General features: G+C 39.5%; 1 protein-coding gene across 13 annotated transcripts in view; it reads left to right on the forward strand.

Moving 5' to 3' along the window:
- Window positions 1–12,449, forward strand: part of mark3a (MAP/microtubule affinity-regulating kinase 3a) — a 107,709-nt gene that overhangs the window by 61,443 nt on the left and 33,817 nt on the right. For 8 of the 13 annotated variants that reach the window (XM_062034408.1, XM_062034404.1, XM_062034402.1 and 5 more), the window contains 2 exons: window positions 8,632–8,868; window positions 8,934–9,074. In XM_062034408.1, the coding sequence (XP_061890392.1) occupies window positions 8,632–8,868; window positions 8,934–9,074 (378 nt within the window). The remainder of the gene's footprint in view (window positions 1–8,631; window positions 8,869–8,933; window positions 9,075–12,449) is intronic. The other 5 variants (XM_062034414.1, XM_062034405.1, XM_062034411.1 and 2 more) reach the window with 1 other exon arrangement.

Consider the following 12,449-nt stretch of genomic DNA (forward strand, 5'->3'; position numbering starts at 1 on the left):
ATGCGCCACACTGTGAACCCACACCAAACAAGAATGACAAACCCATTTCGGGAGAACATCCGCACCGTAACCCAACATAAACACAACAGAACAAATACCCAGAACCCCTTGCAGCACTAACTCTTCCGGGATACTACAATATACACCCCCTACCCCCCACCCCAACCCCGCCCACCTCAACCTCCTCATGCTCTCTCAGGGAGAGCATGTCCCAAATTCCAAGCTGCTGTTTTGAGGCATGTTAAAAAAAATAATGCACTTTGTGACTTCAATAATAAATATGGCAGTGCCATGTTGGCACTTTTTTCCATAACTTGAGTTGATCTATTTTGGAAAACCTTGTTACATTGTTTAATGCATCCAGCGGGGCATTACAACAAAATTAGGCATAATAATGTGTTAATTCCACGAGTGTATATATCGGTATTGGTTGATATCGGAATCTGTAATTAAGAGTTGGACAATATCGGATATCGGCAAAAAAGCCATTATCGGACATCTCTAATCATAACTCAACAGACATTTTCAGGAAATATTTTAAAAAACTAAATAATTCCTCTTATCTACTACAAGTACGAACACACTTCAGTTCTTACTTACGGCGTTCCACGCCCCCACTTTGTGCAGAGGATTCTGGGAGATATGGTATATAGTCTGACCCAGGCCAACGGTAAAGCGCCGCAAAAAATCACATCCACCAAGTTTTTGATTGATACCGTCACACGTCACGGCATCATTGTGAAGACTTTGAAACCGTAACACCGCGGTATCTACAAAAGCGTTACCCTCTACATTTCAGCCTCTTCGTACACAACCTTGGCCGAGGTAATGAGTAGGCCTGGACCAATAACACATTTTGCTTGGAGATGTATCGACCTAAAAATTATTGCCGATAAACAATATTTTATGAGACCAAATAAACCATTAATGTAATGATAACACATAATATGTATATCCTATCAAATGCAGTAAACTTGTCTTTCTCCTGTATTTTAACATTGTAGTTGTAATGAAAGCATTTAAATCTCCAAGTTAAATAAAACAAACAAACAATAACAATAAAATATACTTACTGTTAGCAAAATGTTGCACTTGAATAAAAATGACAATGAAAAGCAATACAATATCTTAAGAAGGTGATTGGGGGACCTCGTATATACACAAGCAAAACAATAAATAAAATAGCTAAATAAAGTATTGCCAAACAAAGTTGCACTTCAATATTGAACATGTCGCCGGAGGTCGAGTTGTACTTTACTTAACTGACAATCAAGTTAGGACCTTTTGTAAACAAAAGTGCAAAGTAACAATATTAACACTACAGATTTATTAAAAGCTCATTTGGAAAAACAACTTAAATTTGGCAGATTTGGAGTGAGGAACACTGACATGACAACATGACAGCACTTTTAGAAGAATGGTAGTTGTAAAACATTATTACATGGCAGAAAAAAGGTATTAAATTGGCAATGTATTTACCCACACTTTCTATAAAAGCACATTATTTTTGCACTGTTGTGTTTACACTGACCTGGCTTGTTCACCAAACGCGGAGTGAGTGTGGACTGTCGAGTGGTTGTGTTCCAAGTGAGCGTGCAGGTTTTGGGCAAACTGGCTCCTCGCTGTCGATAGTCTCATCTTGTTCCAAAGGTTTATACTGACATATTCCCACATTGGTGTGGTGGAATTTGGTTTTGTGATCATTTTGTCCAAGTTAGCTGCTACACGCTAACTAGTTGCACTACGTGACGCTTGCGCAGTGGTTCTCAACCTTTTTTCAGTGATGTACCCCCTGTGACATTTGTTTTAATTCAAGTACCCCCTAATCAGAGCAAAGCATTTTTGGTTGAAAAAAAGAGATAAAGAAGTAAAATAGAGCACTATGTCATCAGTTTCTGATTTATTAAATTGTATAACAGTGCAAAATATTGCTCATTTGTAGTGGTCTTTCTTGAACTATTTGGAAAAAAAGATAGGTTTTTATTTATATTTATAAAGGATTTTTGAATTGTTGCTATTTTTTGAAATTTAAAAAAAATCTCACGTACCCCTTGGCATACCTTCAAGTACCCCCAGGGGTACGCGTACCCCCATTTAAGAACCACTGCGCTAGCGGGCCAGCGGCCCAATGTCGCTGCACAAAGAGTCAAAGACTATTAATAAGGACAAGATGATTCCCCCTAGGGCTGGGCGATATGGCCTTTTATTAATATCTCGATATTTTTAGGCCATGTCACGTTACACGATGTATATCTCGATATTTTGCTTTAGCCTTGAATGAACACTTGATGCATATAATCACAGCAGTATGATGATTCTATGTGTCTACATTAAAACATTCTTGTTCATACTGCATTGATATATGCTCATTTTAAACTTTCATGCAGAGAGGGAAATCACAACTAAGTCAATTTAGCAAAACTGTATTTATTAATCAGTTATTAAGCAGTGGCACAAACATTCATGTCATTTCAAAACAAAGTGCAAGATTGTCAGAGAGTGCACTTTTTTGCATGATGTCAATAAGATGACGTATCAAAACAACACTAAAATAAAGTGCACTTTTTGTACAGAACGCCACTACAATAGTTTAAAACGAATAAAGTGCACTTTTGTGCATGATGTCACACAAGATATTTCAATAAGTGTCAAATAAAAATGAGCTGCATATGAAATAGTGTATGTCCTTCGCTATGTGGTAGGTTCCTGCGGACGTTATCTCCTTCTGTTTTGACTATTTTTTTCATACGGTGTTGATGTGGAAATGGTTGCTTCGGCCTTTTGTGGGTGTGGCACCGGCCGGAGATGTTGACATGCGGAGATTCAAGCACTCTTCATTCTCTAGCGGGTAACTTTTCAAATGATGCTACATTAGCAGTGCTGCTACTTTTTGTAGCAACGCTTTTGCCGCATAAATGTTAAACATATTCCCGCTTGAAGCCAAACCACCGCCAGACGATGGATCCCGTGCTGTTTTTCTTGGTAATTAATTCTTATTCCATTTGTTGCCAGATTCGCACCTTCTCTCTCTCGTATTACCACCCGCAGCTCACCGCTAGCATCACAACTAACGTTACCATGTCGCTACCTCTCTGCTCCGTGGGAGCGTGCGACGTTGCACACGTGACATGTGTAAGAAGGTGCGCTTGGTTTACGTCTCTGTGAGAAGGAGAGACAAGAGAGTGCAGTGTTTCCCATAAACTGCCAAGATACCTGTGGCGGTGGGGGCGTGGCTATGGGCGTGGTCACCATGACATTGAGTAATTTGCATAATTTACTACAATGATATGATTTTCTCTAAAAAGGCTCAAAAAATGTATACTTACTAATTAATAAGTTTTTTTGTTTTAAACGTCCATCCATCCATCCATCCATCCATTTTACAATATAATTACAACACTTTATGTACATATTTATATACAGATTTGAACAATAAGCTATTCACTGAAATATATTTATTAATTGTGGTTCTTACAAAAAATATATCTTATAAAATATGAAAGTTAAAATGTCTCTTAAAGCTCTGCCCCTTTAATTAGTGCATACTAAATAATTTAACTTTAGCCTACTACTACAACCATATTATTTACCAGCAACATAAAGTGAAACAGAGGCAGAGGTGTCCTGCCACAGTCAGTAACAAATAAACAGAAAACAATAGTGGTCAAATACAAATAAGGCAACAAGAGAAGTATCCTACATTTCTCTTTTGTAAAGTAAATCTGAACAGCCTATACGGGCATCTACATCAACTATATGATTTGCTTGAGAAGCTGGACAGGACAAAAAAAAATTTAAAAATTGTTTTTTTATTTGTGGCAGACGTAATTCTTTCGTGGCGGGCCGCCACAAATAAATGAATGTGTGGGAAACGCATGCAGTGTAATGCCCCCAGCTAAAAGCAACTGCGTGAGAATGTATACTCGAATATCATGATATAGTCATTTTCTATATCGCACAGACACAAACCCGCGATATATCGAGTATATCGATATATCGCCCAGCCCTAATTCCCCCCCCTTCTTTTCATTCCGCTATGGCACTGACGCGCGTAGCCGCTAAAAGCGATGAAAAGTGTGAATGCTCTTGAAGCATGCACATGGCGATTTAATTTCCCTTTGTCTGTTAATTGCCTTATCGAATATCGGCCCAGGCCTAGTAATTAGCAAAACAAGGTCCAGCAGTTTTCAGATGATATAAGTCCTTATCTTCCTCTATGGTGTCATGAAATATTCAAATAAGAAATGAGTGTCCACCTTTCGAGGCTGATTAAGTCTGACTCACGTTGTGTAGAAAGGTCAGAGTGAAGCACGCACATGCACTTAATGCATCTGAGCGTAACAACATGTCTTCCACTACACGAGCATTTCACGTAGAAATCTCCATGCTCGTGTGGGTATGGCCTTGCAGCGTCCTCATGGAATGCCATGAATGATCCATGAGTGTGCTCGTCTGTGTTTGCCGACACGTCACGCTTATTAGCGGTGTCCTCTGAGTCGTGTATAAAGAGAGCTTGGCCAACTCGTTTTCAGGCCATCTCCCCAATGATTGGTCAAAAGGCGCTCACGTGACTGCTACTAACTTTGAGCTGATGCTATGGGCTTCCCCGGAAAGAAGACAAGTGTGGGAAGTGAAGGTTTGCCAACAACACTGTAGAGCAGGGGTGTCAAACTCAAATACAGAGTGGGCCAAAATTTAAAACTGAACAAAGCCGCGGGCCAAGGTTGAACAAATTAACCTTTTAATAGGGACCCAAACAAGTTTTGCATTGAATATTGAACAAGCAAGGCTTATATAACTTTATAGTGACATGCAAAATCGAGTTTCAAATAATAATATTAATAATTCAAAAATATCAATGGCATATCAAATAAAATTTAAATAAAAATTGAATGCCTCTTTTCTATTTACAGCCTTCTGAGGTAAATATCAACATAAACTTTTTCCACAGGCTAATAATACATTTGAAAATAAAAGAATGAATGAATCAAACATTCAAGCCTTGAAGTAGCAAGAGAAAGTGCATGAATAAAACTTTAATTATTGCTCAGTTTGTGACACGGATTTGCTTTAACACTGAATATGGAACAAGCAACGCTTATATAACTTAATAGTGGAAAATCAACTTTCAAAAAACAAACGAAAAAACATCAATGGTATATTAAATGCAATTTAAATAAAAAATTGAATGCCTCTTTTCTATTTGCAGCCTTCTGAGGTAAATATCAACATTAACTTGGTGGGCGGGGGCAGGGTTGGGGGGGCGAGGTTTGGTGGTAGCGGGGGGTGTATATTGTAGCGTCCCGGAAGACTTAGTGCTGCAAGGGGTTCTGTGTATTTGTTCTGTTGTGTTTATGTTGTGTTATGGTGCGGATGTTCTCCCAAAATGTGTTTGTCATTCTGGTTTGGTGTGGGTTCACAATGTGGCGCATATTTGTGACAGTGTTAAAGTTGTTTATACGGCCACCCTCAGTGTGACCTGTATGGCTGTTGACCAAGTATGCCTTGCATTCACTTGTGTGTGTGTCAAAGCAGCATATAGTATGCGACTGTGCCGGCACGCTGTTTGTATGGAGGAACAGCGGACGTGACGACAGTTTGTAGAGGACGTTGAAGGCAGTGCCTTTAAGGCACGCCCCCAATATTGTTGTCCGGGTGGAAATCGGGAGAAATTCGGGAGAATGGTTGCCCCGGGAGATTTTCTGGAAGGGCACTAAAATTCGGGAGTCTCCCGGGAAAATCGGGAGGGTTGGCAAGTATGAGTATTAGCGGTGAATGCTGGGTTACAGCGGCACCTCTGCTGTATAATACCGGCGGGCCAGCTCTAATGTTAATTTGATATCGCCTCAAGGGCCAAATGAAATTACACGGCGGGCCAAATTTGTCCCGCAGGCCAGAGTTTGACACCCATGCTGTAGAGCCACTGACTACAGCGTCTGGTGCTAGGTAAACACACGACATGACGTCTGCGGTTTGTTCAGGAGAGAACACACAGAAGCTAATACAAGTCATAACAGAAGAAATTAATCAATTAAAGAGATGGTTTGACAAAAACAGACTATCTTAGAATCAGTAAAACTAAAATAATGCAATTCGGTAACAGTAGACTACAAATAGACGGACATTGAAAGAGTAAATGGGTGTAATAATAGATGAGGAAATTAACTGGAAATCTCATTATGAAGTGTACAACATAAAGTGGCAAGAAATACATCAATAATGATTAAAGCAAAATATGTTCTCGACCAAAAATCACTCAATATTCTCTCCTGATCGCCAGTGTTACCATATCTGTATAACTCCAAAAGTACACCTATCACTGTGCATGTTACAAAAAAGAAAGATCAGTTGCAATAATACTTAACGATACAAGGATTACAAGTTGACATACTTCACACACAAGTCACAATTTCTCCGTGATCGTTGATGCAATGCTAATCAGAATCAGAATCATCCTAATTGTCTTCATACAAATGTAAAATGACATTTTGCAGACTCCTCCCCTTCCTTATGGAAAAGATTAAATAGGTTAAAATATAGATACAATGTAAAGTGTGGGTATCTAGCTAAATTTCACTAAAACAATCTTGTGAGATGTTGGCAAGGCAACTTAATTTATATAGCACGTTTACAACCATTTTTAAGTTGGACCAAAGTGCTTTACAGGTTAAAAAGCATAGAGCAAAAAAACAAACAAAGAACATAAACAATGAATGAGCTAAACAAGAGTGCAAAAGCAATACGGTAAAAGGGTTCGAATAAAAAGTAGAATTGCACAATAAAAATAATGAAATAATAAAAGTGCGACAAATTGAAGAGGTTAATTTAGCTTACTGATGTGCATTTCTAAATGGTTGATTTATATAGGCTAGCCTTAACTAGCCTATATAAATCAACCATTTATAAATAAATAAAAATCATGTGTGACACAAACAGTGCAAAAGTCCCAATTTAAAAGTGACTAGTTTGAAGGTGCAAAGAGTGCAAAACTGATGTAATATGTGACTTTATGAGGTAGTTTTGTAGGACTAAAAGAAATTGAAGAAAAAGGAAGATTTTGGCAAAATGAGGGGTATTCATTTTTTTTGCTCGTTCTGTGTATTCTTTTTATGGTTATTACGCCGTCGGGTGTGTTAGAGTGCCTGCTGGTCACGAAACAATGCGGGAATGTAGCAGCAGAGTGCGTCAAATACGGCTAGAAAATTACAATTTCACAAAATAAAATGTTTTATAGAATAGAATAGAAAGTACTTTATTGATCCCTGGGGGAAATTCAGCACCACAGTTCGCTCACAATAGACAAGAATGATAATAATAAATAATATATCAGTGTTTCCCACACATTCATTTATTTGTGGCGGCACGCCATGAAAGAATTACGTCCGCCACAGATTTATTTTTATTTATTTATTTATTTTTATTATTTTTTTTGTTGTTGTTTTTTTGTCCTGTCCAGCTTCTCAGGCAAATCATATAGTTGATGTAGATGCCCATATAGGCTGTTCAGATTTACTTTACAAAAGAGAAGTGTAGGATACTTCTCTTGTTGCCTTATTTGTATTTGACCACTACTGTTTTCTGTTTATTTGTTACTGACTGTGGCAGGACACCTCTGCCTCTGTTTCACTTTATGTTGCTGGTAAATAATATGGTTGTAGTAGTAGGCTAAAGTTAAATTATTTAGTATGCACTAATTAAAGGGGCAGAGCTTTAAGAGACATTTTAGCTTTTATATTTTAGAAGATATATTTTTTGTAAGAACCACAATTAATAAATATATTTCAGTGAATAACTTATTGTTCAAATCTGTATATAAATATGTACATAAAGTGTTGTAATTATATTGTAAAATGGATGGATGGATGGATGGATGGATGGACGTTTAAAACAAAACTGTTATTATTAATTAGTAAGTTTACATTTTTTGAGCCTTTCTAGAGAAAATCATATCATTGTAGTAAATTATGCAATTTACTCAATGACGTCATGGTGACCACGCCCATAGCCACGCCCCCACCGCCACAGGTATCTTGGCAGTTTATGGGAAACACTGTATATTATATATATAATATATAAATAATATAATTATATTCTACATATACTCTACATTTAAGTGCAGTCAAGAAGATTATTGTAAGTTTATGAGCTGGAGTATGTTTACAACTATGTAAAGACTCATTATTTTGCTTCATTTTGTCAGAAAATCTGACATCAAAGATGACATGGGCTCATGCCGCACACGTACTAGGTAGCAAAGTTGGCGCCTGTTGTTTAGTTGGCCACACTCTCTTTATACCCGACTCTGTGTCTTGTTTTCCCAGCGTGCATCCAAATGTCTTGTAGGGATGCCGGCTACTTTCTCAGCTCGGCAGATGATGCCTTCACTCATGCTGCGTCTGTCTCCTAATTATTCTTCTGCCCCAGGCAGCGTGCGATCATGAGCAGATGTTTCATTACATCTGATGTAATCACACCCAATTAAATAGAAATTACATTTTAGGCAAGAAACAAACGCAATGGATGCTCCTTCATTCACACTTCCTCTCTGCTTTGATTGAAACATGGTGACTTTTAGAGACGTGCTGTTCCACCCCAATACTGCTGTAACCTTGACCCCCATCTTCTCCGCAGGCTGAGAACCTTCTCCTGGACGCAGATATGAACATAAAGATCGCCGACTTTGGCTTCAGCAACGAGTTTACTTTAGGCAACAAGCTAGACACCTTCTGCGGCTCGCCGCCATACGCCGCCCCCGAGCTCTTCCAGGGCAAAAAGTACGACGGGCCGGAGGTGGACGTTTGGAGTTTGGGCGTCATCCTGTACACGCTGGTCAGCGGCTCGCTGCCCTTTGACGGACAGAACCTCAAGGTGAGATGTGATGTCGCCTACAACATGACGCTAACTTGCTGACGTCATTGTGGTCACACTCGCAGGAGCTCCGCGAGCGGGTGCTGCGAGGAAAGTACCGCATCCCCTTCTACATGTCCACGGACTGCGAGAACCTTCTTAAGCGCTTCCTGGTCCTCAACCCAGCCAAGCGCGGTACTCTCGAGGTGAGGGAGGACGCCGAAAACGTAAATATGCAGTTCAGTTTTTCAACCACCCCCCTCACCGTCACGAGCACGTCATCTGCACCGTCTGGAGAATGTCATCCCTCAAGCACCTCGCCACCCTCCGCTCCACTCTGCATCTCTCCTCCACCTGCCTGTGTCATCTTCTGTGGGGACCCCAGGTCCAGTCCTGTGTGCTGGTCCCCATCACAAGCTCCTTCTTTTTCCCGATGTCTGCGTCTGTCCATGACACCATCTGATCTTCTCAAGTGTGCATGATTGCGTGCGAGGAAACAAACCCCGTTAGAACTTTCTACCATTCGTTACGCAGTTTATTTATGCCGATGCATAGTGTTTACCATTTAAGGATGGACTTAATTCATCAATTCTTGATTTGTTCATTATACTTTTCAGTTTCTTCAATACAGACAATATTTACAACTATAATCAACTAGAACATACTGTATATACACTACCGTTCAAAAGTTTGAGGTCACCCAAACAATTTTGTGGAATAGCCTTCATTTCTAAGAACAAGAATAGACTGTCGAGTTTCAGATGAAAGTTCTCTTTTTCTGGCCATTTTGAGCGTTTAATTGACCCCACAAATGTGATGCTCCAGAAACTCAATCTGCTCAAAGGAAGGTCAGTTTTGTAGCTTCTGTAACGAGCTAAACTGTTTTCAAATGTGTGAACATGATTGCACAAGGGTTTTCTAATCATCAATTAGCCTTCTGAGCCAATGAGCAAACACATTATACCAATAGCTCCCTGGAGTGATAGTTGCTGGAAATGGGCCTCTATACACCTATGTAGATATTGCACCAAAAACCAGACATTTGCAGCTAGAATAGTCATTTACCACATTAGCAATGTATAGAGTGTATTTCTTTAAAAGTTAAGACTAGTTTAAAGTTATCTTCATTGAAAAGTACAGTGCTTTTCCTTCAAAAATGACATTTCAATGTGACCCCAAACTTTTGAACGGTAGTGTAGATAACTATTATAATTGGTTCTTAAGAGTATGTGAAAGTTCAACTCTTACCTTGTTGACTCAGTGAAACCCTCCTTAAGGTTTCTTAATCAATCAGAAAGCAGCTAAAATGCTCCAAACATGGATAAGTGTGGAGTAGGTGTTTTGCATTTTTTACCCCCATTATCCCTTGTAATGGATTTCAATGGGTGTCAATCTGAATTTTTTTTTAATGTTGATTGGACTCATTTTATCATATCCATAGAGTTCAAAGAGCAGGTTGTTATGTGCGACCACGATTGTTGAATTTTTGTCAGTTTTTTTTTTTTCCTGCACCATGACTGGGGAAGGTTGTTTTGATTGGTTTATATTATAATAGATTTTATTTGTAAAAGGCACTTTACATTGAGCAAACAACCTCAAAGTGCTAGTGTATTGAAAAAAAAAAAAAAGATAAAAAGATAATAAAAAAAACTAGAACAGCCTAATAGCTAGAACTAGTATGGATATATCTATAAAAAGGCTTTTTTAAAAAGAAGGGTTTTTAAGTCTTTTTTTAAAGCATCCACAGTCTGTGGTGCCCTCAGGTGGTCAGGGAGAGCATTCCACAGACTAGGAGCGGCGGAGCAGAAAGCCCGGTCTCCCATAGTTCGTAGCTTTGTCCTCAGAGGTTGGAGGAGGTTAGCCTGTCCGGAGCGGAGGTGTCGTGTGGAGGATTTGGGGGTGAATAGTTCTTTAGTAGGGAGACTTTGTATTCAATCCTGAGTGGAACAGGAAGCCAGTGCAGGGATTTGAGAATTGGTGTGATGTGGTCGTATTTCTGCACTCTCATCAGGATCCTAGCATGACTATTCTGTAAGTAATGCAGCTTCTGGATGTTCTTGCTTGGGATCCCTACAAGAAGTGCGTTGCAGTAGTCTAGCCTGGAGGAGACAAAGGCGTGGACGAGCCTCTCGGCATCAGAGAGAGTGAGTGAGGGGCGGAGTTTAGCAATGTTCCTGAGGTGGTAGAAGGAGGTCTTGCACAGTTGTTTTATTTGAGCCTCAAAGGGCAGGTGAGGGTTCATCCTAACACCCAGATTAGTGACTGAGGATGAGAGGTGAATGTCGTGGTATTAGTAAATGCTATACTGCACTTCTTTGAAAAGTACTAGTAATGGCACTTGGCCCTCGGGCCGTAGTTTGGACACCCCTGAACTAGAATCTGTGCAAGTCCAGTAGGAATTGTGTGTGAATTCCGCAGAAACGTGCGAGTTGAACTGAAATGTGTCCTAGTCCAGGGTGAGTGGAGTGTGTTGATGGTGGAACCTTGACAAATGTGGGATATGGAGAAGTTTGTATTTTGCCCATTAATTTTCAGTGGGGATAAATTCCTGGTAATTTTGAGAACCGGGATACATGCTGGCTTGAGTGTCCAGGGTGAGCGGAACGTTTGGATGGTGAAACGGTTCAAATCGGGTGAGAAAAGTGGGAATTGTGCATGTTTGAATTTTGGTCCTGTCATTTTCAATGGGGAAAATGTCCGGGAATTCTGGGTAATCTGGGATTTTTGGGACGACTCTGGAGTCTCAAATGTTTTATCAATCAATCTGTAATCATTTAGCAGCTAAAATAAGCCAAACATGGGGAATAGTGGAGAGAGAGTTTTGCATTTTTTCCCATCATGCATTGTAATGCATTTTAAATGTGGGTAAAATTGATTTTATTTATTGTGATTTAATGTTTTTTAATAATATCGTCAAATTTCAGTGAGCAGGTTTATATCTGACTTTTTGCGTTGATCGCATTTTTTTTTCTTCGCCATGACTAGGGAAGGTTGTTTAGATTTGGTCAAATGATGATTTACTCGCATTGTCTATCAGATGGTGGAAAATTTGCAATAGTCAGATATTTAACAGTTTTAAAACACCCTGTGGGACAGATTCCTTCTAAATTCATGACATTTCGTGAGTCAAACTAAAGTTTGGACTTGCCTGGTATACAGCATGGCACAGGTCGGAGAAAAGAAGCACTTGATTTGCTCACCACTACCCCACCTACACAGCACAAACAAATAACTATTGGTTTGACCCTGTGCAGTATTAGCAGCAATATTGGGAATATGCTGATTAACATGTAAACACATTTATATTCTTACTTCTTGTGTTGTTTTTGTTCCTCAACAGGAATATTGTGTACATGTGAACATAGTGGTTGAGACCAATAAATGACACACACACACAAATGCTGTCGGCGGCCGCGTGCGTCAGCCTCAGATGGCCCGCGGCGCTCACGGGTCATATCAGAGAATGATCCATACTAATTAGTTGCTCTCCTGATTAAAAGCTTACAGAAACATCGATCAGCAGCGAATGAAAACAACACAATGTGGATGTTGACTGTGAAAGGTCATCCACTTCAAAAGAACCTGTTTGTAGACGCTGTAAA

The sequence above is a fragment of the Entelurus aequoreus genome, linkage group LG23 (assembly GCF_033978785.1).
Source record: "Entelurus aequoreus isolate RoL-2023_Sb linkage group LG23, RoL_Eaeq_v1.1, whole genome shotgun sequence".
Lineage (NCBI taxonomy): Eukaryota > Metazoa > Chordata > Actinopteri > Syngnathiformes > Syngnathidae > Entelurus > Entelurus aequoreus.